This window comes from Alligator mississippiensis, chromosome 3 (assembly GCF_030867095.1).
Source record: "Alligator mississippiensis isolate rAllMis1 chromosome 3, rAllMis1, whole genome shotgun sequence".
In the NCBI taxonomy this organism is placed as follows: domain Eukaryota; kingdom Metazoa; phylum Chordata; order Crocodylia; family Alligatoridae; genus Alligator; species Alligator mississippiensis.
In genome coordinates, this window is record NC_081826.1 from 52,818,296 (window position 1) to 52,843,568 (window position 25,273).

Genomic DNA, 25,273 nt, shown 5'->3' on the forward strand with positions numbered 1-25,273 from the left:
ATTAAGAAGAAGAAACAAAGACCTACCACATAGGAAGTTTCAAAGTCCCCAATAGGAAGGGGAACTCTGCCAAGTCAATTCATGGTCTCGAGGCTTCAATTTGTACAGAAGGCTACTACTGGAAATAAAATGCCTCTTCTCTGCATACTTCACCATGGTCTGAAAAGAGAGAGAATGTTCCACTGGTTTTGAAAAAAAAAAAAAAAGCATTTTAAATCACTTCTAGCTGAGAATAAACTGATAATTTTTAAACTTGAATCTTCAAGTATATATAACAAGGTCATTATTGTGCATGAAAATGTCTCCTTAATCAAACTGCTGGAAACCTCTGCCAAAATAATTTGATTTAAAATGAAAAGAAACAACTGTAGCCTACTTTTCAATTAACAGTGATTCTTTATTCTCCACTACTTGATTTCCCTCCTAGTTCTTTTTTTCCTTTCAAACTTACTGCAGACAAAAATAACTTTATTTGGAAAGGAAGCATCTGGAAATTCATTCACTGTGTCACTTTGAAATAAGTTGAATTTTCATCCCTTCATTCAAATTTGAAGAAGGAAAACTCCACTCCTGTCACCCTCTTTTCGTTGAAAATGTATTGCTTTAAAGAAAATACAAACGATATCTTATATTTCTGCAGCAATATCAGCACAGTATTGATGCAGTATTGTATTCCAGTTTAATTCAAGAATGCAAAAACATACACTGTGAGTATACTGAGTGCTATTATTGTCTAATGAAAGCAGGACACCTATGGAATATTTAACAAGAACTCCATCTATTGATTGAAATGTGTATTTTGTCTATTTCCCCCTCCCAAGAAGATAACTAGAGATTAAATGGAGTCTCTCAAGTGGCTAGTATCTAGCACTAATTTTTTTGCTAATTTATAAGAATTAAAATATTTAATTCTTTAGAACAGGAGTTTGACAACCTTTAGGAGCAGTAAGCCAAATTACACAGTTCACTTTGAAGGCAGATCACTGCCAGAGGCATAGCATAAGATTTGTGCCCTGTGCTAGTGACCCCTTTCTCTGCTCTGTTCCATAGAAGTCACTTCCTACCACCCCAGCCCCCCCTCCTCTGTGCCAAGAGCTTCAATCTCCCCGCACTACTGCAGCCGGTCTTTATATTCGCCATTGATCACTCTCACCACCAGCTGCTGCCAAGATTCAATTCAGTGGTGGGAGAAGCAGCAGCTGAAGCACACAGTCCACGCGAGAGAGCACAAAAATCTGGGGCAGCAGCACGACACTTTCAGCTCGGCCACTGCTCCCCTCACCACCACCATTGATTCCTTTATCCATCAAAATGTTAGGATATACTGGATGAAATTGCTTCAGGGGCTGGATTCAGCCCCTGTTTCAGAAAGATACTATATATTTTTGTTATTTATAATAAAGGAGACATCATTAACAATTAGCAATCATATTTTTATTTATTCAACTACATCCACAATATGATATTACTCTTTACATAAAGCTAGGCAAGCCTCTGCCTCAGGAAGGTTTTCATCTTCTTACTAAGATGCAGATTTAAAAAGAAAAACTTTGTGTGTTCCAAAATGCATTGTGTTACTTTACAAAGCAAAGTAGATCAGAAGGCAGGCAAGTCAGTTGTACTATACTATAGACAAATGTTCCCCTACCCTCGGACTCATGCACAAATCTGGGTCTGGATTAAAAAAACTCTCATGTTGAAGAGGAAATGTGGATTTTGTTGCATGTTTCTTTTTCTGGACCCAAATTCCAGCATTAGAGACATTGTATAATGAGCAGTGGGGTATGCAGTGCTTATAGATGGGATAAGGAGAGGGAAAGGCAACATCCAGCTGAACTAATTTTGAACATCATCTAAGTGAATGGATACATTACATAGATGTTCAATGGAAGGTCCTGTGCATCTGAGGAGGACTAAATGATGCAGGGAGGACAGTGAAGAGCTAGATCACTCCAGCATTCAGAACTAACAACATGGAGAAATTTGTGGGCACCAGAACCAGCAACTATTGCAGTTTGGGTGGCAAAATGGATTGTGAAGCAGGGTGAACTGATAACAGATTTTAGGGTGGAAACAGACATTGCCTTTTGTTGCCTTCGTGCCTGCATAAACCTTGTTATGGGTGATTTATCATCAGCTAAGGAAGAGAAGCAAACTCCACGCTGAAACCCTTTCTTAAAGATCTATCTGTATAGTATTATTGCATACAATGGTCAATTATTTTTAGCGAAAAATTAAAGTAAAATAGCTGATGATACAGGTGAAATGCAGGGGCAGATCCAGGAAGGGTGCAGTGGTATGGTAACCCTCCATCTCCCCCTTCCACAATGTACCTTTCAAGCCAGCAGCTCCAGTTCCCTAGAACCAGACACCCAGGCCCCTGATGAGTCCGAGGTATAGGTGGAGCCTGAGGATGGAGTGGGACACCCAGGGGACCAAGCAGGGAGCAGGTGAGGAAGTGGGGACTCAGTCACTGCTGTGCCCAGCAAAGCCCAGAACCCCATGCTACCACTTGGGGTACACCTTCCAGGTGCCTACAGTGGAAGGGAGGGGGTGTCAAGAGCAGGAAAGGGACTTCAAATGTCCCTGGCAGCTGCTGCAATGCCATGGTCTGCACCCCTGCAGTACCAGTCAAATCTCCCATACCTCTCTTTTTTTAATTCCTAGATCCACCCATGGTGAAATGTGTTGGACTATGCTTCAGTATGTTTTACATAATAAAGATTTAACTGCTTTTAAAGTTTCTTTTAGTTCCTATGGCTGTTTCCTACAGGTTTATGTTCATCCTTCTCCAAGGTAACTGACCCTGGCCACAGTTGGAGACAAGAAAAAGAAGTAGGTAGCGTGCTTGTGTGATTCAGTATGATGATTCCTGTGCCTTGCACAGATAATACACAAAGGTGTGTGCACACAGGTTGCATAAACCACTGTTTTGCACTCCCTTTATATTGTTCTGACTCTGCAAGACCAATGTCCTATGCAAGACTAACATATGGCATTTTACAGAAAATTCTCTTCTGCTTATTAGAATATACTGTTCAATTGTATTTGTGAATACACTGAGGAAGAAGGTCAATTTCTCCAAAAATGTCTAATATTTCCTAATGGAACAAAGGATAACATGAGTATCTATGTGTCCAGAAAAATATTGAAAAGGAATTGAAAAGATACCTCACAACCAGTCGCTCATGCTGTTAATACCTGATTTTTTTCATGCAGTTTTACTAAAGGTAAAATGCACTTTATTGCCACAAGATGGCTCAGTTTAACCTTCCACTGAAACACAGAGCTTTCCTTCTCTGTGTACAAAACAGCTGAAGCAAAACCTTATTCAAAGACTAAACCAAATCTGCTACAGGCTAAATGTGCTTGACAGAGAATGCCTACTGTAAGCAACATCCAGGAAAGGACTTGGCCTATGACCTAATTCTCCATTGCCCTAGAGTATGAGACCAGCCCTAATAAAGGCAAATACAAAAACCCCATTGACTTCAGCAGGTGGAGAATAAAGCCTAGTATCCCTTAGTGCCTTATCCTTCCTTCCCTAGGAACAAGAAATCCCAATAACTTTGGTAGAACTTTTTAATATAAATGGCATGCGGAATCCAGTTTCTGGGACCAGTTCCAACGCCTACTCAAGTTCATGAAACAAACCCTGAGTTACTTTACAATATTTTGAATGGGGCTCTTTGAGTTTGCTACAGCTGTTGGAAAGACCAACCAAACTCAATTTTCACTAATGCATTAAAATTTTTGTAAGTGCTTCTGTATAGGTGACTACACAACTTTGTCATTTTAGGCTACTAGGATGATTGACTGAATATGAGATGATAGATTGAAAAATATTTCATTTAGAAATGTTCTGCCAAATGTTTCCAAAGGTAAAAACTCATTCACTTTTGAAAAGTAGCTAATATGTAAGATAAAGATCTTTGGTTTTACAAGCTCTTTACAGGAAAACTAGAATGGCCTAGAATAACAATACATTAATTCCATGTATTTAATCTAGATTAAGGTAATCAAATAATACAATCAACTGATTTAGAATAACTAAACTGGACCAATGAAAATTAGAAGAGCTAATAAACAATGAAATTTACATCTTCTTTGAGATATTTGTTAGAGGACTTTATCATCTGCAAATAAGGTGAAACAAATTTCTGAAAATAATATATCACAGTTTCAGCATTGCATTTTTTTTAGAATAGTTTATTAATTAAAACTACTAATATTGTTATAAAACTCATAACAAAACACAAAGCATTAATCCAACCTAAAGCTACACATATAAAATAGAATAGAAATATTTTTTAAAAATAACAAAGTGGAAAGAATATCAAATTGGAAAAAAGAATTATTCTTGCATGAAAAGTAACCTCTGTGGCAGTCGTTCACAAATGCATTTAAAAACTATTAAATTCTACTTTTAACTGACATCAGATACTGTGCTACATTTGGGGAAAATGCTGGAAGAAGAAATATCTAGAAAACGCAGAGTCTGGAATTTGCTACAAAATAGCCTGATATAATTCTCTAAGAAAACAACCCTAAAAATGACCAAAAATTAAAATAACACTTTTACTACATAGGGTGAAAAAGAAAACATAATTTTGACAAAAATAGAGTAACTAAAAATGTATTAATCCTATTTATTTTGAGTTCTTGCATAAGTGGATTAACAAATGGGCCCATGGGGCCCCCAGTTGGCAGCTGGGTTCTCTTAGGAAATGGCAGGTTTCCCCTTGCAGGCGGGCAGCATTCCAGCCTACAAGGGGACCTGCTTGGGGATGCCAGGAGCTGGACGTAGGGGGTGCTACATGCATGTGCGCAGACAGCAGTGCAACCGGGCAACATGGAGAGCAGCTCTCTGCAGGTAGGTCTATGGAGGGGAAGGGGCATGAGGGAGAGAAGGAGCATGGGGGTGGCAACATACTGAGATCCCCAGGCCTCACAGCAAGAAGGCGCTGGCGCTGGGGCTGCTGCCCAGCCATGGAGGTGCATGGCACCCAGGGCCCAGGCAGGGAATGGGACAGAGCCACATGGGGGTGAGTGGGAAGCAGGGTGTGGGAGGGTGGGAAGGGGGCCTGCTCCCTGCCGCTGCATGCACCCCCCCAGAGAGGCATGGGGGGGCATGTGCCCCCCCCCATATTTGTGTGTGGGGTGGATGCAGGCTGCCCACTGTGGGCTCAGGGCTCTCCACTCTGCTGCCTTTGCCCTGGAGACCCCATGCCAGTCACGTGCCCCCTGCCCACTCGGCATCAGTGGGGTGGCAAGTTGTGCCTCCCACTTCCGGGTGGGGAGGAGGTGTGCAGCCAGGGCAGGGCCCCCAGGGCAAAGGCAGCAGGGCGGAGAGCCACAAGCCCACAGTGGGCAGCTCGCATCTGCCCTCACCCCACCTGGCTCTGCTCTGCTCCGGGGCGGGGGGGAGGGGACAAGGAGCAGGGAGGAGAGGCAGGCATGCGCCACCCCCCCCCAGCCTGACCGGGTCCACCCAGTTCCCCGCCCCCCCCATGGGGCACAGAGGCCTGCCCTACCCTTGGCAGCAGTACCAGGAGGGGAAGGGGCCCTTCCCTCTGCTGGAGTCTCCACTGGGGTGTGGGGGGCCTCCAATTTTGTGCTTGTGCGGGGCCTCAATATATCTTAATCTGCCACTGAGTTCCTGTCATTAGTTACAACAATTCCTTATCAATTGACTATCTTCCAGTTATACCCAAGGAAAAGTAGAGCACGTGCATGTTCTACTTGGATTGCCATCCATTTTGAGTTCTCAGGGGCCTGGGAAATGACTGGCCGTGAAGATGGAATTGTTGAGTGATACATTGATTCATTTTCTGTTTTGTTCTCTCTCTAAAAAATATAAACTTATAACTTTCTTATTGGTATGAGTTCCTGTAGTTGAAATCATACTTCTTATGAGTACTGTCTTCAGATGGATCCTTTGCTTCTTTACAGCAGGGGTGTCCAATTCATGTAGTCATGCAAGCCAGTTCCAGACCACGGGGCTTCTTGCAGGTGCAACAAACCACCTCCAGCAAGGTTGCCAAGTCTGCTTATAGTAAGTGGAATTGGGCTTGTTTTTTTTTTTTAAAGATTGCTTTAATTTTTTGAGATGCCAGTTGCATTTTTTGGGGCTTGTTTTACTTGGAGGTCGCTTATTTTGGGATTTTTGTAATAGGTGACTTTTAACAAGTTATAGTTTAAAAATGGTTGTAGGAGTGGTTTTGGTGACTGGCTGGTGTCAATATATATCACGGGTGGGCAAAAATGGTGGATCCAGCTAGCAGACAGACTCCATTTCCCAGCAGCCCCTGCCTGCGTGGCTGGGACCAGTTTCCGTGGAGACCCCCGTAGCAGCCACCTTGTGATAGTGCAAGGCTGGGGTTTCCCTGGAGACCAGCCCCAGCAGCACTGGCAGGGTGCATGGCAGGGCACGGAGCGGCTCCGGAGCCAGGCTAGGATCTTGTGGTGATGACAGTGTAATTACATTATTTTTTAATAATGCTGGTACATACACATTTATTTTAATAATTTAATATGTAATTTAATATTATATGCAGCAAAACTAGAACTACTAAAAAATATGGAATTTTTATAAGCACATCCATTCCCCTCTCTTTGAAATAGATTGGGCTTGTTTTTAAAGTCAGTGACACTTTTTTTTCTCATGAGACTTGGCGACACTGACCTTCAGTAACAGCTTGTCAACATGGCTGCCAGACCTACTGCACTGGCACAGATTTGGAGCCCAGGAGGTGAATGCCACTGTTCCTTGCCCCTCTTTTCCCTTGCCACCAATTTCAGTCACCATCGGCAACCAAAGAGCCCAAATTTATCAATGGGCAATAGTGTAAGGAGAGCAAGTAGAAGCAGCTTTCATCCTTCTGTGGGCCACTGTTTACCTACTCTGCCAGTTGGGAGCCCTGTTTTACATCAATGATTCTTAACTAAACTTAGTTGGAAAATGATAAGTATCTTCTACCAAAAAAGAAAATTATTTCTTTGTACATGTTTATGAAGATTTTATAAGGTACATAAATAAATAAAACCTATTAATTATGTTCTTTGTTACTAAAAAGGAAAAATAAATTAGTTTTATTTCCCCCAACTTAGGAACTCAGACCCATCATGTATACAAAGCTTCTGCTACATGCTGGTGTAAGGATTATACTTCCAACACCATTTAATATATACAGAAGACTGACTTTTTTCCTTGTAAATTGTCTAGCTGCCAATGGGCTCCTGGGCAGCTGGGAAAAAAACTGAGTTAGAAGAAAAGGGAGGAGCAGGTAAAAGAGGAGTACTTCCCCAATACACATACACAGAGCGACTGAGGGTGCTCACCCGTTATGTGAAAGATCCAGACTTAAATCCTTCTTCTTTTCTGCAAGGACTTCAGGCCACATCTCCCAAAACAGTGCCAAGGTAAAGTTCTATCCTTTCCAGGATAAATTAAATATTAATTTGTCCTTAATTATGCCTTAATTATTGTCCTTAATTATGCCTTAATTTATAGTTAAGGCAAAACAAGAGAAGTGTATGACTTTGTAGCCTTTCTGGGCTTCCTCCTAAGAGCTGGATGACCTTGGTGCAAATTCTTTTTTTGAACCAGAGCAGACAGTGGATTTTAACATGAACTCCAAACATCTCTGGCATGAGTCTTCCTCAGTCCCAGCTATTGATACTGCCCCACTTAAATATTCACTGGCACAGGGCTGGAACCTAAATGTGGTATCTGCCAAGTAAGTATCATAAGCACTGGGATACAGGGTATCCTCTCAATAACTCAATAGCTTTGGGCAAAATTATACTTAGACCATACTAAGGGAACTTAAAATGCAAGCATCCACACATTAATGCTTGTTAACTCATTCTATGTAACCTCACAACATCTCAAACTTATGCTACTTCAGGTGAAGGTTAATTCCAGGCCATGCTACCTATCTCATTAGGGTAACTTTTGCTACATGAAGATAAAACCAGCAATGTGTAGTTCTCCAGCATCCCAGAATGCACTGCTCCCAGCCCCTCCCCTTACCCCAGCAAGGATAGAGCCCAGGTGGCTTGCTCCCCAACCCTCTAGTGGTAAGTCAAAGGTGTGCAGGCAGGAAACAGGGACTGCTCACAGCATCCAAACTTTGCGTTTGGATAGACATTCAGTTTCTGCAGGGAGAGTCTCTGATCTCTTGGGAGAAACCACTACCATACAGATACTTGTAATTTTTTTCTCCCAGAGTAAAAAAGTGACCACTCGGGGGTGGGGGGGAATAACTAGGAAACAACTGGAGTGAAGTGGCTCCCCAGATAATTTATCTCAGGAGACAAAACCTTTGCATAGGCAGCAAATGCAGAGCCAATCTCTGCAATCTTTGCTTCTTTTCTCTCCTTCTTCCCACAGGGGAAGGGATGGCATGCATCTGTCTCACCCAAGCAGGGACCAGAACGTGCCCCCTGAGCGCTTTGGCTTGGAAAAGCCCAGTGCTGAAGCAGTTAGGTGGCTCCTGACTTGTTCCCTGCCTGAATCATACTGCAATACTGGGGTGCGGGCAGTCACACAAGCATGTGCCCTGCCCAGCTGGGCTCCAACACAGCACAGAGGATGGGAAAAGCTGAAGGACACTTCTGTGCAGGTCACAGACCCACCTTTACCTTCCCCGACCCTAACCCTCTCTACATACATTCGCTTAAAAACAAGGCCTGTAGAGTTACCATACATCCAGGTTTTCTCAGCCATGTCCTCTTTTGGGGTCTTTCCATCTCTGTCTGGGCAGTTTTTTAAAATATCAGCAAACATCCGGGATGTTTCTGTGCCTCTGCCCTAGCAAGGACCTGCTTGAGGCTGAGGGGCAGCACAAGAAGTTGATTGGAGGCGGGGAATCACATGCTCTGTTCATGAGCCAGGCAGCGTGTGCACGTGCATGTGTGCAAGTGTGTCCGTGGGTGCCTGCAGCGCTGGGGCTGCAGGGGGCAGGGGCAGGGTTCTCGAGTGGGCCCTGGGCAAACTTGTGGGACCCACTTAATACCGTATGTTTATATTTTTTGTCACTCAATAATTATATGGAAAATAAGCGTAACTGGGCCCCTTCCACACTTAGGGCCCTAGGCACGTGCCTAGTTTGCCTACGTTAATCTGGCCCCGTGGGCGGTAGGGGCACATAACTATGACATTTTAAAAACCCGATGGGCTCCTTTCTAAATCCGATTCAACATTTAATATTCATTTGAATGAATGCCCCGTTATCTGCTTTCAGCAGTCTCCTGCAGATGCCTATCTAGTCCCGGGACACTCCAGGGCAATCCCGCGGGGGCGGGAGCCCAACACCGTCCCGCCCGCACACTGCGGGGTTCGGGACACGGGGCAGACCGAGACAGCGGACGGGGTAACCCGGTTTCCGCTCCCCCGCGAGCCAAGCAGCCGCCGGGCGCCGCGAGCCCTCAGCGCCTAGCGCCGCACCCACGCGCGGCGGCTCCTACAGCCCCCAGCATGCAGCGCGCCACGGGGAGGCTCACACTACACTGACGGGCGGGCGCTTCTGCCGCGTTGCACGCCGGACTTGTAGTCCAGCGCTAAGCCAATGCGGGCCGGCGCGGCCGCAGGTAGGAGGCCGTGACCCCGCCCCCACCCGCCAGCCAGCCCGCCCGCCGCGTGCTCAGGGCTTGTTCCGCCGCTTCCGGCAGCGCTAGGGGCTGCCCCACCCCCTTCCTGCGGGCGGCGGCGTCGGCAGGTGAGCGCGGCCAGCGGCCGGGCTGGGGGCGACGGGACGGGACGGGACGCGCAGCTCCGGGGTTGTCCAAGGCAGACGCGGGCTGGGGAGCAGCGCGGGGCGCTCTCAAGACAGGACGCGACCTCCCCCCGAGCATGGCATGGGAAGGAGGCGGCTCAGCGGGGCCGCAGGTTGCAGAGAGCAGCTGGCGGCGGGAGGCGCCCGTGCCGCCCCGCACGGCAGGTCGTGGGCTGCTGGGTGGCGGCGCCCCGAGGAGGGAGGGCAGCGCTGTGCGGCCGGGTCGCTGCCTCCGCCCGCTCCGGGGGCCTTGGAACCGCTGGGGGGGGGCGAGCTGCGGAGCAGATTTGCTTCATGCCGGCAGCTTCCTTGGCGAGGCAGAGTTTGGCTCTCGGGGCCAGGGATTCAGCTGTGCGTTTCCATCAAGAGCAATTTGGTGAAAAATGTATGGTCACCCCAAAAGTTAACTGTAAACCAAGAGCAGGCTCTGTCCAATGCCTGAAGAAGGGTGTTTGTGCCTGAAAGCTTGCAACCAAACAACTTTTCCAACTACTTAGCTGGTTTAAGAAAAGATATATCTACCCAAAGAACCATGTCTGCCTATGTCTTTAGATCGGCGGTTCCCAAAATGTGACAGATACTACGCCACCAGTTTAAAAACAATGCAACCTTAAGTACCACCAGCAAATTTTTGTCAAATAAAGTAATTATAATAAAGCTGTTAATGCATGCTACTGACAGGTTGTCTGCGTGCCACTGGTGGTAGCCGTACCACAGTTTGGGAACCGCTGCCTTAGACCAACATGGCTACAACCAACATCCCCAGAGTAACTGGGAATTCAGGTCAGGCCTGCTTATTGCTTTCACCTGAAAGAAATGTCAGGGCTAGGCTTGCTAAGCTTCGGAGGGTGGGAAGGGCAGTGCAGGAAGAGCGATGTCTTCCTTTTATTTAATGGTACATTGGCTGGAGACCCCACATTGAATCATCTCTGCCTGAGGGGATTGGATCCTACCCCTCCTGAGACAGCAGGGTGGATAAAAAGTAACCTTGTTTTTTTTAAAAATTCAAAAAAATCAGATTTTTTAATTTAAATCAGTTTTCATATTTAATCTTTTTTGTTCTTGTTGTTGTTAAGATGCTTTTAAAAAAAATTAACCTATATAGAGATTTTTAATTTAAGCTATGTTAAAGTTCAGAGATATCATCCTGGAATAGGAATTATAACTTCTAATTATATACTATTTGAGACAATATGTTCATGTAACTTTTTAGAAAAGTTTTATAAATAGGTTACAACAGACCACGACCTATATTAGGCACCCAATCTTGTGGAGTTCCCAGAGGCTCCTCTATAGATTAGTAAAGATTAAAGAAAAACCTTCTACCCAATGGGACTGAGTGCTCAGTCTCTAGAACAGTGGTCACCAACCAGTAAATTGGGATCAACCCGTCAAACCCGGAGCCTCTTGCAGTTGATCCTGGGCTGGAGGGGGGCTGAGTCCGCGTGTGCATATGCGTGTGCCCCCCTCCCAGCCCAGCAGGTCAGTTGGTGGGGGAAGAGAATGGAAGGGGGACAGATTGGGGCCCCGGCAGTGAGGGACACAGTGCAGGAACAGCCTGGTAAGTGGGACCCTGACCAGGGGGGCGGGGGGAGAGTAGGAGGATCAAGCCCAGGCAGCTCATTGTGGGGGGGGGGGGGAGCTCCCACTGCTGTGTGCACCCCAGTGGAGGCCCCAAGGAAGGGTGTCGGTGGCACAGGATAGATTTTGGGTTCATTTTAAATTCCAAAAGTGATCTCCAACTTAAAAGGTTGGACACCACTGCTCAAGGAGATCCCATTAAACATCTCTGTGATGCTTAGTTTCAGTTCACAAACTGTGGATTTGTCTCAAGAGATAATATCCTTGTTAGCAGTACATGGAGATGAGATGTAACAGACCTGGTGATTACGCACCCATCAGCCTCTTGTCTCTGAAAGTTTGTGTACCCAGAGTCAAGCCTTCGCCTTTCTCTAAAAGTGCAGTTTCAAGAAGTAAAATGAATAAAGAATATCAAACAACAAGAATGTATGTTTTGTAGAAAACAATGATTAGACTGAGGCTTCCTGACCAGTGATTTAAATTGTGATTTAAATCACGATTTAAACCTATTTGATTTAAATTAAATCCACCCTGTGAAAGAGTGTCCCGACCACCAGGTTATGGGGCAGTGATTCTCAACCTTGTTAGACCCCTCAGGAAGTACCAGCTCTTAGCACCTTGCTCAGTCAGGCTTCTTAAATGTCTGGACAATAATATACAAACCGACAAACCAATATCTAACAAACAAGCAATAAAGTTGACCATGTCTGCTTTTCTTTGGGACAAATATTTGTAAAAAGGAGGCTTCTATAGAACCTGAGGCCAATAGAAATGCATTTACAACTAAAAGAAAGAAAAAAGAAACACCTGTAGTCTTTAAACCAGCTTTTTACCATAGTGTCTGAAACCCAAACCCTGAAAGGAAACTGGTCAATGAAGTCAGTTAACCTTTTTTTAGTCAACCAGAGAAGTAGTACAGGGGGACCATATGGGGATTAATTTCTAACAACAATTTTTAAAAAATCACAATTTCTAAATAACAAAACAATATTTGTAACTTTTGGTTTTAAATTTCTTTAACATTGCTAGGTCTAAAGAAAAATGCACTGAATTTTCAACTGTTAACAGCAACCAAAACTTTTTCAGTACAGACAGATTTTGTTTATAATGTTAACAAATTCTGTATGCTTCACTTCCAGAAGGGAGAAGCAATGCGTTTTGTAAACAGGGGAGGTTAGCGTGCTGTTGTTTTGTAAGTGATGGCATAAACACCTTGGGATCCAATCCTTTCTTGTTGTGTGTTCAACAATTCATCATCTGCTGTCAGCAGCTTTAAAGGTGAATATTCTCTCTTCCTAGTTCATTCTTAACTTTAACTGGCCCAAAACCAGGGTTTGAGCAGGAACAAATCTCTTCTGAAAAATAGGGGAATTCAAGTTCTAGATAAAACAGAATTACTTGACTTTCGTTTACCTCTTAAGAGAGGGTGGGGGCAAATGATTTGTTTATACATAGCTATGCAAGCTGACAGGGAGTACAATGATTTCTCTGTTTTGTTTATAATGAAATGTGAAAGCCGCATAAAACTTTAATAGGGTAGGTGGGTAGCTCACTTAAAATCAACCTTCATCTGTCATCCTTACTGTGTTGATGCAAGTCCTGTTGCAGTTATTTGCCTAAAAATGTTTTATCAAAATTTCTTTTTGCTGCTGCCTCCCTAGCATTTTTGCTGTCAGTGTAAATATATTTGTAGACAAGACTAATATTATTTTATAAGGAAATGTTGGGTACTCATTTGCATTGTTTTCTTCTGTTGATGATCTCGTTTTCAGGAGAAGATTCTAACTTTCATTTATTATAGTTTTAAACACTATCATTAGCAAATTATGATAAGTAAAACATCTGTCTTGGATATTGAGTATTTAAAAGTGTATCCTCTCCAAAGATGTGTTCTCACAAAATTTATATATGAAAGATACTGGTATAATATATGTATGTGTTTCTCTTCCCGGCCCACTCACTGCAGTATGTCAGACTAATTTGCTAATAGTATGCCTGTAGTTCATTCAAAAATGGACAGTTCTATATAAAATTAAGCTTCTGGGATCTGGTAGAGGTCCTCTTTTTGTTTTATCAGCAACTCCTCATAGTCTGGACCACCGTTAAATGCATCTTTCTAGGCATTCTGCTATTGTAAATTCTTGACTTCCTTGCATGTGTCTTCCTTGGCTAGGCAGATTCTGTCTTTAAAGCCACAGTGCTGGGGCTCGGCTGAGCAGAATTTTTCCATCAATAGCAATTTGTTCAAAATGTAGTTTTGGTCACCCTCAATGCAACTGGGATTCAAATCACACTTGCTTATTACTTTCACTTGAAAGAAATGTCAGGGCTAGCCTTGCTAACCTTTCAGGGGGAAAATACCTCACCCCTCACAAAAGGATCCTGGTCACAAACTCTGAGATGTTTTGAGAGAAGTTTTCCTCCCTCCCTCCTGTTAACATTGTTTCACTGTGCATGAAACCTAGAAAGTGTTTCTGAGAGAGAGCAGGAGAGCCCATTGATTAGGACACTTGGATGCTGGCCCTTGTTCCAAAGTCTCCTTAACTATTTATATGAAGTGAAATACTGACAGTCGGAGAGCTCCCTGCCCCAGAATAAGCTAGTACAATCTTCCAGCCCCCCAGAAGATGTAAGGGGTAAAAGAAAATGCTGCCGTTCTGCTAAATCTAATCTAGTGATACTCAGACTGTATAGCTCCCAAGCTAAAAGTGCCTCTTCATCTTGTCACCTGGAGCTTTCACAGAAAATGTTATCAGTTTGGGGTTTTGTTTTTTTTTCCGTGTGTGTATTGGAAATGCTTTTCTTGCAATCCAGTAAGCACTAAAAAGGTTTAACACTTTTGAAGTGTTTTTCTCTGCTAGAGTGTGCAGATGCTAAGTAAAATATGCTGTGGGTTTTTTATTTTTTCCTTTTGATCTGCAGTGTTGCCTACAATTTTACATAGGAGAGTAAATCTTGTTATGGCTCTTCAGTTAACTCTGGCTACTCGTGTGGTTCTTGAACTAGTCAGGACTGAGTGTTGCTGATCTAGCCCTTCATTTCCTCTGTTTTTCTTACAACTGCCTGAACAAAAAAATGTTTGTTCTGTTTGAAGCAAAAGAAAATGTTTTATTTTCATATTGATGTGAAAAAACAAACATTTTAAATGCAGTTTAATCTGACCCAAACCTCTTACAGTTTTTTTGTTTGTTTGTTTGCTTGGCTGCCAAAAGAAAATTATCATTATCACTGCCCTAATTTTCTTGTATACGTGTCTTGTACTTAATTACTATCAATTCAAACCACTTAATGTGCCACAATTAACTTTGTTGCAAATGTTTGCAATATTATGTGCTGCAAACACAACTGGGTGTTTTTCAGACTTAACTTGATTTGAAAAGATGCACTGCAGTGACTGGTGTGTAAAATATATCTTCTGTTCCATCGTCGCAGACAGTTTAATGTGTTTTCTTTGATTCATGACATGCAGATCACTTATTCATACAGGTTTGATTCACAAAGCATGATCCTTAAGTTGTGAGATAATTTAGTGAAAATTCAGAAAATAATCAGTTTTGTTTACATCGGGTGCATCTACAAGATGCTAACTGTGTAGTAGCCAAATAGTACTGCACAGTAGTGTGTCACAGCACAGACAATACTAATATACCACTGTGCAGTATTATTAGGCAGTGCAGAGTAGCATCACTAAAAAGATGTTCGCCGGCACTACTGCTCAGTAACTCCAGTTACTGCATATTTATTTAATACTTGATTATACAATAACTAAATAAATGTACAGTAATCACTGCACAGTAGTTCCTTGTGTATACATGCCCACTAAGTATTTTAAAGTGCTGCAACTTTTTTTCATGTCATACATCTCTATGTAATATACATCCTATTGACTGTTCCAGCAGCAAAGTTAGGTGTTAATATATTTTTTTTTAGTTCCGGATGGTGTAGTTGGACACGTGATACTTAAATTTTACTTCTTTTTGATTTTAGTGTCTCTGAGAGAAGATTCCTAAATTTGCATCCTTAAAATTAAACTACCTTTTGAGGCAACACCAAAATCAATGTCATGTTTTAACTGTTTTCATTTAAATGAGGATTCTTCTAAAAGTAATATTTTAATGTTGAGTTTGTTATAAAAACATCAAGACAGTAATTTCAGTGCCTTTTTTTTCCTTAGATAATATATTATGTTCCTGAGGAGACAAGAAAAATGGTTTACAGAGTGAATACATTTTAAACTTTTGAATAAGGAAGTGTAAATTTGAGGTTATCTAATGAAGGATGACAACCCCGTATGTTCCTGTTCCTATTCCTATAGGAAATTCTTCCAACTTAACAACAAACAGAAACCAAAGAAGGTCTTCCTTTGGGAGCATCTCGACAAGCTTAAACTCTTCAAGAGGACAGTTGGAGGACTCTACCAGTGGTAGTTTTAAAAAGATGAGTGTGCCTGACCAGATTGGCTCTACATCATCTGTTAATAGTAGCCCACTTGTTAGGACTAAATTTACAGGTACGGACACATCCATTGAATACTGTACACGGCCTATGGAAGATGTAGAGCAGAATGCAGATTCTGGGAGCTGGGAAGATCGGCCATCCACACCTACGATACTGGGTTATGAGGTGATGGAAGAACGGGCAAAATTCACTGTAAGTTTGTTCCAGGGAAATGTAGTTATCCCATTCCATTTGCTGGAAAACATGATTTTATCCTTAATCCACAAACCTCAAGTTACTCTTAAAAGCTAAACTGATATTTGCAGCACTCTAAGAATGAGAGAGAGGTGTATTATCCCCATTGCACAGATGGGAAAGTTGAGGCACTAAGAGAGTCCATTGAATAGAGCTGGTTCACTTTCCTGCAAATATCTTACCATAGGGCCTTGTTCGTCCTTCAAAAGGTAAAAAATTCTTTATGTAAACAAAAATACCAAGTGATTCTAAACTATTTTTATATTATAATGTCTGGAAATATCTGTCTTTAAAATTGGCATTGAACGAGTTTCATGTTTTTCCTTTACAACTGTTGAATAATGTAAAAATATACTAAAATGCCCAAATAACATGCTGAACAGTTTCTAGATATTCAAAGGCTGGCCTCTTAATTACAATAGGCTTGTTCTATTCCAAACACATGTATACGAGTATATGTGCAAGAAGCTGCAAATAATCACATGCTTGGCATCTCATGTCAGAATCTCAGCTCAGTTTCTTTCATCTTCTGAACATACCCACTAGCTACTGATTTTTAATTTCTTTGACACCTTGTTTAGATGTAACAAGATAAAGAGGCGGTTTTAGTGGATTTGGTTAAAGCAGGAGGTGCTCAAACTGTAACCTACAAGACCAGATTTGGTTCGTAGTGTCGTGCCATCCTGCTCACAGGGCTCCCCATAGGTTCAGAAATTTGGCAGCAGAGGAGTAGTGGCACTGCTCTCTCATTGCCAAATTTCTAGCTCCATGGGGAGCCTCAGGCCCTGTATGCTGCATTGGGCATCTGACTCAGTGCGCAAATCTGGGCAGGGGTAGTTCTGGGCCCAATCCCAGGACACTGGGGCAGCTCCAGCCCTCCAGGACCTAATTGTGGAGGTGGGTGAGGGTGCTATTGGGCCCAATCCTGGTGGATGGGGCAGGGAGGGGGTAGTGTTGGGCCCTAAGGCCCAATGCTGGTGCACAGGACTCTATCTGGTCTGCAGACTAGCCCTAGACCACTCACCTGGCCTTTGGGGCCAAAAGGTTCAGCACCACTGGGTTAAAGTATTTCATTAATACAGCTAAGTGGTCTTCTTGGACTTGGAGAAAGTTGTCCCTACTAATGAGGAAAAACTGTGTACATTTTCACAGCAGTAATTAGGAAAATGATGTTCATCACAAACTAGACCCCTCAACTCCTAAATGATTCAAGGAACTGATGAATGGTGACTTTTTGTCTCTACAATTTCTTTTAGATTTGTAGCAAGTGGAAGCCAATGGCTTTTGCATTTTAGAAATATACTTCTATTAAAAATAGAAGAAGAAAAACTTCATACAAAAAGATTTTAATTGGCGTACTAAAACTTCTCAGTATTCAGCATGAATCTCACTTGGGCCATTGTATAATAAGTTAGCAGGTTACTAACATTAGCTTCAAAACTGTAGCAATGAATTCTGTTGTTACACTATTATGAAATGGTACAACAGCCACCATGTTTACTTCAACTTCATTTAAAATAAAAACACAGAATCATCATCAAATGCAAAAGATCAGGGTAAGTATAAATGTTCTTTTAGTGTTTGCAGCTTCAAGGCATGTTTGTTTTAATGTAAGGCAGTCCTCAACTTGCAACGTTTCGAGTTACAGCGTACAGCTGTACAGCGTTTATAAATTGACACCCTGTTTCAACTTCGTGACGTCTGTTTCAGATTTACAACACTTGATCCGATGTGATGCCATGCCAGCGAACAAGTTCGCTGCATCGCTCATCTCCCTGGAGAACATCTGTCCAAACTTCTTTGGACACTTTCTTTAAGAAAGCAGACAAGACTCCAGAAAAACTTGCAGCCAAGACTCTTGAGAAGACTCAAGCCAAGAACCCTTCAAAAAGTCCAGCCAAGAGCCTTTTAAAAAGTCCAGCAAAGTCACCTCAAAGACGGCCTTCAATATGATTGCTATTTACAATATAAATACATCAATGTAGCTATTTTACTCATCTATAATTGATCAAATACAAAATTCTGGGGTATTTTTAGTGAAAATAGGGTATCAGGCCTTGGTTCAGGAACCCATCCCCCATTTATAACATTGTTTCTTATGAGAAAATTGGTTCAGAGTTGCAGCGTTTCAACTTAAGACATGGTTTTCAGGAACCAAGTGTGTCATAAGTCTGAGGACTGCCTGTACACAGGTACCCCAAATTTGAAAAGAACTGCTTGTATATGCAAGGTAAGCATGTGCTAAAACGGGTAGGCAACGTTTTTTGGCCGGAGTGCCAAAAAAATCCCAATGTCTACCTTGTAAGGTGCCGGCACGCCACAAAAACAAAACTTGGACAGAGGGGGTACATGGCAGGATGCACTGCATATTTAATACTATTAATAATCGTTAATATTGCTTTTGTTTCATTTTTTTTTTTACAGTAAATGGAGAGCTGGTGTCAGGCAGGGAGCGGTGGCTGCCCCAGGGCTCCACTACTTGGGCCACAGTGGGGGGCCCAGCAGCACCAGAAGTGGGGCCCAGCCAGCCTGCGCAGCTCTGCAGGGATGGGACAGGGCAGGGGCAGGACACTGGGCTCGGGGGGGGAAGGGAGGGGGGCCTCCTGCTTGGTCTGTGTGTGTGCCGGGTACGGTGGGAGTAGGAGCTGCATCCCCAGGCTGTTCCCTGGGCTTTGGGAACAGCTGCCACAGCCGGAGCTCAGGGCCAAGCCAGCCAGGAGCCTGCAGCACAGCAGCTCTGTGCAGTGCCTGTCCTAGCCTTGGCCCCTTGAGGGGAGTTGCGGGTGGGAAAGGCTCGGACCTGGGCGGGCTGAGCCAGCTGCAGTGGCTGTTCCTAGGTTCCAGGGGGCTCCTGTGGCCAGGCCCCTGCACCGGGGACAGCTCTGCCCTGCCTGCACTGTACCCAGCGTGCAACGAAGCCGAGTCCGGAGAGGGAAGCCCCCTGAACCCGGCGTCCTGCCCCAGCCAGTCAGTATTGCCACATGCACAAGGTGGCTGCAGCCCATCCCTGAGGAGCTACATGGGCTGGGCCAGGTCCTACCACAGGTGCCACTGGGCACCCCTGCCTGCCCACCCACCACAGCTTGAGCCTGCTGAGCCCCAGGGCAGCCCCCACCTTCCTAAGGGCCCGACTGAGCTGGGTTGCCCGCAGCACCTCCTCCCATGCTGCCCAGACCCTTTCCTGACTGTCCGGCCCCAGCACTCGACACCTCAGTGCTGCCCCAGTAGGGACAGGGTGTCTGCCTGCCTGGGCAGTTCCCTCCAGGGGCCAGCCAGGCTGGAGGGTGCAGCCTGGGAGCATGGGTCGGGGGCAGTAGAGCACAGACAGCCTCCCTGCCTGCGTTCTCCTGGCTTCGCCCTGGGGTCTGCCGCAGTGCTGCGACTTATGGCTGCACAGGAGAGCCCAGAGCGGCAACTTTAAAAAAACAAACAATTTCTTTGCATGCCTCCCAGCATGCCAGAAAAAATGTCTCCACATGCCACTAATGACACACGTGCCGGGGGGTTGCCAACCCCTGTGTTAAAACATTTGCAGGATCAGGGCGAGTGTCTTTAAAATACAAATATGTAGAGCTTTAATACTTGAGACTTGGTTTTGGTCTAAACTGAAAAAAAATATTGTAGAAGGAAAAGATGCACTATTTTGCTTTTAGCTATCAATGTATTCACTTTTACTTTGATATTTTCTCTCTCTTTTTCCTGCTGTCTTTATTTTTTTATTCGCCTCTGTGCAACAGTTTCTGAAAACTTTATACTTGGGAACTAGTCAACATGTCTTCAGTTACTTACCTAAAACTGAAAATACGTTAGAAGTAACAAGTACTCATTGGTAAGGTATCACAACAGTAAGCTTGTCTAAACCTCTTGCATTCAGTAAGGGTGAAGAGGTGGTGAAAGGGTACATATTTAGTCAAAGTAGCTTCTTAAATGTTAACAGGGAGTTGGATTTCTTGCTCTAGTTATTGTACATGTTATTTTCAACATCTGTTATTCCCTAAAACACAGATCTAAATTTAGACTCCTCAGAATGTGTTCTGCCTTTGAAGTTTGCTTTAAATTTTAACTCCATTTTTATTATGGTAAAACTTCCTTGGAACAGTATTTTAATCAGTCCATTTCCAACAATTAAAGCAACACAGCTGTAGATTTATTTTTATTTATAAATATTATGTCTAATGCTTAATTGAATGACAACTTTATTAGTGATTTTTTTTTTTTAATTTTTTTTTTTTTTTATCATTTGGAAATGCCAACAGAAGCTAGCAGAACAAGTTGCTAAGACAGTTAGAAATTTATAGCTGGCAAAGGTGGGTTGAATAGTTCTAGTGAAATATTTGCTGAAGAGTACACTGTGGAGTTGACCAGAACCATTCATAAATTCATGTTGAAATCATTGATAGTTTTAGCCTAATCATTGCTTGTTTGTTTCAACCAAACATTTTATTTTGGGACAACAGTAATTATTCCATTTAAAAATTTTTATACGTTTCAGTTTTACTGAATTTAATCAGATGGGTTTTGGTTTTTTAAAATTAAAATAAGGGCTTGTTGACCCAAAACAAATATCTTTGCCAGTTTGCTAGGAAAACAAAAATTTGTCAATTCTAGTTTTAACAGGGTTTTTTCCGTTTTATTTGGGGCCAGTAAATCTATTATTCATACCGCTGTAGTTACTATTATTAGTTTTGGAAGACGTAAGAGGGAAATGTTTTCTATTCTTTATAAACACTGGCAAACTTCTGCTTTTAAAATATTTGGGATGCAGACACACTGTTTTCCACGTCAGTGTAAGTGCTCTGTCATTTTGTACAACTTTGACTGCAGAACTCTACAAATTACTGTGTTTGGACCGTGTTTAATTTATCACTTCTCTTTTCCCCCTTTCCAACTTCTTTGATTGTTGAAAGCAAGGCTGTTGTGGCATTACATCTGACTTGAGATCAGTGACTTCAGTTTGATACTGCTACCTCAGTTACTCTTATTTACATCATTGGTTTTGTTATCCAATTTTCTATGAGTGGGAAGCTTTCATCCTCAATGCTGCAGGTCTTTTCTTTTTTTTTTGTCCTGACTTCTATTTCCTTGTGAGCATATTTTAAACCAAGTTTTGAGAGCTATTACCTAATGCAGAAATAGTTGTTTCAGACAATACAGGGCTCAGACTGGACAGTGCTTCAAAGAATCGTTACTACAAGAAAAAGTAATCTGATCTTCAAGTAGTAATAAGTATAACCATAATTTTTAAAAATGTTATGCTGATTTCTTCTTTTAATACCAGGGATTCATAGATGTTAGGGTCAGAAGAGATCTCAGCAGAAAAGAGCGCTGGGGTCAGATGACCCAGGGCAATGCATATGGAGTGTACATGTGTGCACATGCACCCCCTGAGCATGGCAGTGAACTCCCTGCAAAAAGGTGCCACCAACAGTGTCAGGGGTGCCTGCAAGTGGTTGCCGCTTGCCACCCCGCTGCTGACACCGCTGGTAGCGCCTGCAGGCAGTCCACGATCGCTGCTGGCTGGTAGCAGCGCCTGTGGGTGGTTGCCGACTCCTGGTTGGTGCTTACCACCCCCCACCCACTGTCGACAGTGCCAGCGGCATCTGCAGGAGCTCCCAGCTTACCAGCGCTGTCAGCGCAGCCATGCCTGCACCCCCAACTGCCGGGGGCATGTGCTGTTCATGAGATGACCCCAGCTAGGTGGTTGTCCAGTCTCCTCTTGAAGACCCCCAATGTAAGGGAGAGCACCATCTCCCTTGGAAGACCATTCCAGATTCTGGCAACCCGTACTGTGAAGAAGTTCTTTCTAAAGTTGAACCTGAATCTGCTCTCCATCAATTTGTGGCCATTGTTCCTAGTTACTTCAAGGGGTGCCCTAGTAAACAGTATCTCCTATTCCCTGCTGCCCTCCCCCAATGAATTTATAGACAGCCACAAGATTGCCTCTCAACCTTCTCTTGCAAAGGCTGAAGAGATCCAGGTCCCTCAGTCTCTCCTCCTAGGGCCTTGCTTGCAGGCCTCTGACCATACAAGTGGCCCTCCTCTGAACCTGCTCAAGATTCTCCACATCCCTCTTGAAGCACAGCGTCCAAAACTGGGCACAGTACTCCAACTGTAGCCTGACCAGTGCCGCATAGAGAGAAAGTATCACCTCCCTGAACCTGTTCGTCATGCATCTGCCAATGCATGATAAAGTGTAGTTAGCTTTACTGATCACTTCATCACATTGACTCATGTTCATCTTGGAGTCAACTGACTTCAAGATCCCCTTCCGCTGCTGTTCTGCTGAGAAGGCCATCCCCCAGCCTGTAAGTGTGTTGGTGGTTCTTTTTGCCCAGGTGCAGCACTTTCCACTTGTATTTGAACTGCATCCTATTTTGTTCTGCTCATTTTTCCAACCTGTCTAGATCTCCCTGGATCCATTCCCTACCCTCTGGTGTGTTAACTTTGCCCCATAATTTGGTATCGTCTGCAAACTTGGAAAGGGTGCTTTCCACGCCGTTGTCCAAGTCACTGATGAAGACATTGAATAGCACCGGTCCAAGGACCGAGCTTTGCGGGACTCCACTGCCCACATCTTTCCAGGTCAATATCGACCCATCCACCACCACTCTGTGGGTGCGACCTCTAAGCCAATTTGCCTCGCACCTGACCATGTAATCATCTATATCACAGCCTGTCAGTTTATTTACGAGAAAACAATGCGATACCGTATTGAAGGCCTTCTTAAAGTCTAGGTAGATGACATCTACTATATCTCTCCTGGATCTCAAAATGGCTGCCGTTCTCAAGCACCTGGCTGCTGCCTGCTCCAGCCCTTAAAGAGGCAGGCACCAACAGCCCTGCCACACATCTAAATATTAAAAAAGAAGTTGTAATTATTTACATGGAATCTAAGATTTAATCTATGTGTAACTCCTTGATCTAATATTTTAATTGAACTTCTCATTTATAGCTAACTTTTTCTGAAAAACCAAAAAGAAGACAGTGATGATTTTAGCCTTTCAGTCATTGTACTGTACTGTGCTTTTTTGTTTAAGATGTTATTTTATTCATTCTTGTGTAACAGGTTTACAAAATACTGGTAAAGAGAAGTTCAGAGGAAAGTTGGGTGGTTTTCAGAAGATACACTGACTTTTCCAGGCTTAATGACAAGGTGAGTATTAAGCCTTTTTAAGTTCTGACTTGTCATTATGTTAATAACTGGAAATCACTGAGAACTAGAACTTCTGTAAAGAATTGCCACTTAAATGTTTTCCCAAAAAACTATTGTTTGTTTGGTTAAGTGAAAGTTAAGTGTTTTATAATGCATTAATATACTACATACATTGAAATAGAGTAAAAGCCCTGTTTTCTGGCATGAGTGAGGAAGTGTGGGGCGGTAATCTAAAAATGCCGGCTACCTGAGGCACAGGGGTTTCCGGCCGGATGCAGAGTTTGGGGGATGGGATTGATGGGAACTGTTCGCGGAGTGGGGGGCGGAGAGGGTGGTGGCAGTCACACACACACACACACAGGAGCAGCAGCACAGGGTAGTGGGTAGTGGCGGCATTAGCCATTGTGTTTGAGTTTTCGTCTGTCCCCCATCCCTCCCCTCGCCCCTCCAGCTTCCAGCCGGTTGGCCAGAAATTCCAGTTAATAGAAATGCCAGTTAGTAAAATGCCGGATAACAGGGTGTTTACCATAGATAGAAAATTTAACTCTGCCTTTATGCAGAAGTAGGGCAATACCACTAGGTACTCTTGCAAGAAAAGATGCTCATAATGGTTAAGTCTCTCCTGTTGTGATAGTGTCTACCATGTCTCACTGTTGGTTCAGGTTGTGATTTGAAACTACTGATGAAGCAAGCATTTTCTGTGAGCAGCTGTATTTCTGGAAATACTTCATCTTCTGCTAAGATGAAGTATTAAATTAATGCATTCTGAAAGTATTGATTTGGATTATGAGAAGCTGATAAAGAACGATTGCCAGACTTGGAAAGAGCACATATAGGCCAATAATTTGAAATTTTGTAAAACTGTAAACTTTTAGTGTCATTCAGCAGAAGCACCAAAGTGTTGATATTTGTAAACATTTTTTGCCTATTCCAGGAGTCTAAAAGATGCTTGCACATTTTCATTTTTAAAGAATATCTGCTTTATAGTTGTCTCTCACTATTAACCTTTTTTCATCTCTGTTAACTTCTGTTCATTTGGTTTGTTCTGTGTTCCTTTTTTCCTTGAGTCTACTAAGCTCTGACACTTAATCTCTCAGAAACCCTGAGTGCAATAGTCATGGTCTTGCCTGTTTTGAATGTTCAAGTAAGGATTGTATATCGCACACATGCCTATGTTTTCTTCTTGGGTCCTGATACCTGTTACTGGTCATCCTCTAAACCAGGGGTTAGCAACCTGCAGCCAATGAAGAGACTTGATCAGGTCCAGGAAGGTCTGGACTTGGCACAGAGTATTGGGTAGCATGCAGCTGTAGTGAGCTGCTTGTCCTGTCCACAGAATCCTCTCTGCAGCCCTCCCAGCTGCTCTCTTGTGCCTGCACTTGTCCTCACTGCAGAGGGCCAGGTATCTGCAGTGAGGGTAAGCAGAGGTAGGTTAAACTCTCCAAGACAGCAGAGATTTGTGGCCTGCATAAGGGGGCCAGGCTGCAAGTTCAGGCCCACAGTGACAAGAAGTTGCCAACTCCAGCTCTAAACTACCTATAAAATCCACAGAGGCCCAAAGATTTCATTCTGTTTCAAATAGAAGACTAATTAATGTGATTTAATTTTTTTAAGACTTTTTGTGGACAAACTTCAGAGCATTAACAAGAATCTAAGCACTGCTTTAGGAGTAGCCAAGCCCCCCCAAATGTGACAAAGTATAATATGGGCTTTTCTGAGAGAGATTTGTATAAAGCTAATTTGATATTCTTTTTTGACAGGGTAATAGATTTATTGGATAAAAACAATGCAGTAGACTTAATTTATGTAGATTTAAGCAAAATGTTTGGCATTATGCCTCCTAGGAACTTGGCTCAATTTGACAGGATGGGGTTCAAGGCAACATTTGTGAGATGGATAAAGGATTGACTTAAAGGGGGCTTAGAGTGGATTATGTTGAAAGTTGGGTTATCTGACTGGAGGTTGGTTGCCAGTAGTGTGCCTCAGGGATTGGTTGTAGGACCTGTTTGTTTTTAACAATTTTATTGGCAAGTCTGGTACTGATATTAGCTGTACCCTTGTGAAATCT

General features: G+C 43.3%; 1 protein-coding gene and 1 long non-coding RNA gene across 11 annotated transcripts in view; one reads left to right on the plus strand and one right to left on the minus strand.

Annotated features, from left to right (window-relative positions):
- LOC109283019 (uncharacterized) overlaps positions 1-9,582 on the minus strand; it is a 160,648-nt gene extending 151,066 nt beyond the window's left edge. The window contains exons 1-2 of one of the 2 annotated variants that reach the window (XR_009460689.1): positions 8,707-9,582; positions 27-159 (exon numbers count right to left, since the gene is read on the minus strand). This is a non-coding gene — a long non-coding RNA (uncharacterized LOC109283019). Of the gene's footprint in view, positions 1-26; positions 160-7,341; positions 7,708-8,706 lie in introns of those variants that run through there. The other variant, XR_009460690.1, reaches the window with a different exon arrangement.
- Positions 9,583-9,632: 50 nt separating this feature from the next.
- The window catches only part of SNX16 (sorting nexin 16), a 48,086-nt gene continuing 32,445 nt past the window's right edge, over positions 9,633-25,273 (plus strand). For 5 of the 9 annotated variants that reach the window (XM_014605391.3, XM_014605393.3, XM_006261847.4 and 2 more), the window contains exons 1-4: positions 9,633-9,722; positions 12,500-12,638; positions 15,535-16,010; positions 23,119-23,205. In XM_014605391.3, coding sequence (XP_014460877.1) covers positions 15,639-16,010; positions 23,119-23,205 — 459 coding nt within the window. In that variant the 5' untranslated portion in view covers positions 9,633-9,722; positions 12,500-12,638; positions 15,535-15,638. Of the gene's footprint in view, positions 9,723-9,765; positions 9,945-10,112; positions 10,563-12,499; positions 12,639-15,534; positions 16,011-23,118; positions 23,206-25,273 lie in introns of those variants that run through there. The other 4 variants (XM_014605394.3, XM_019486959.2, XM_019486955.2 and 1 more) reach the window with 4 other exon arrangements.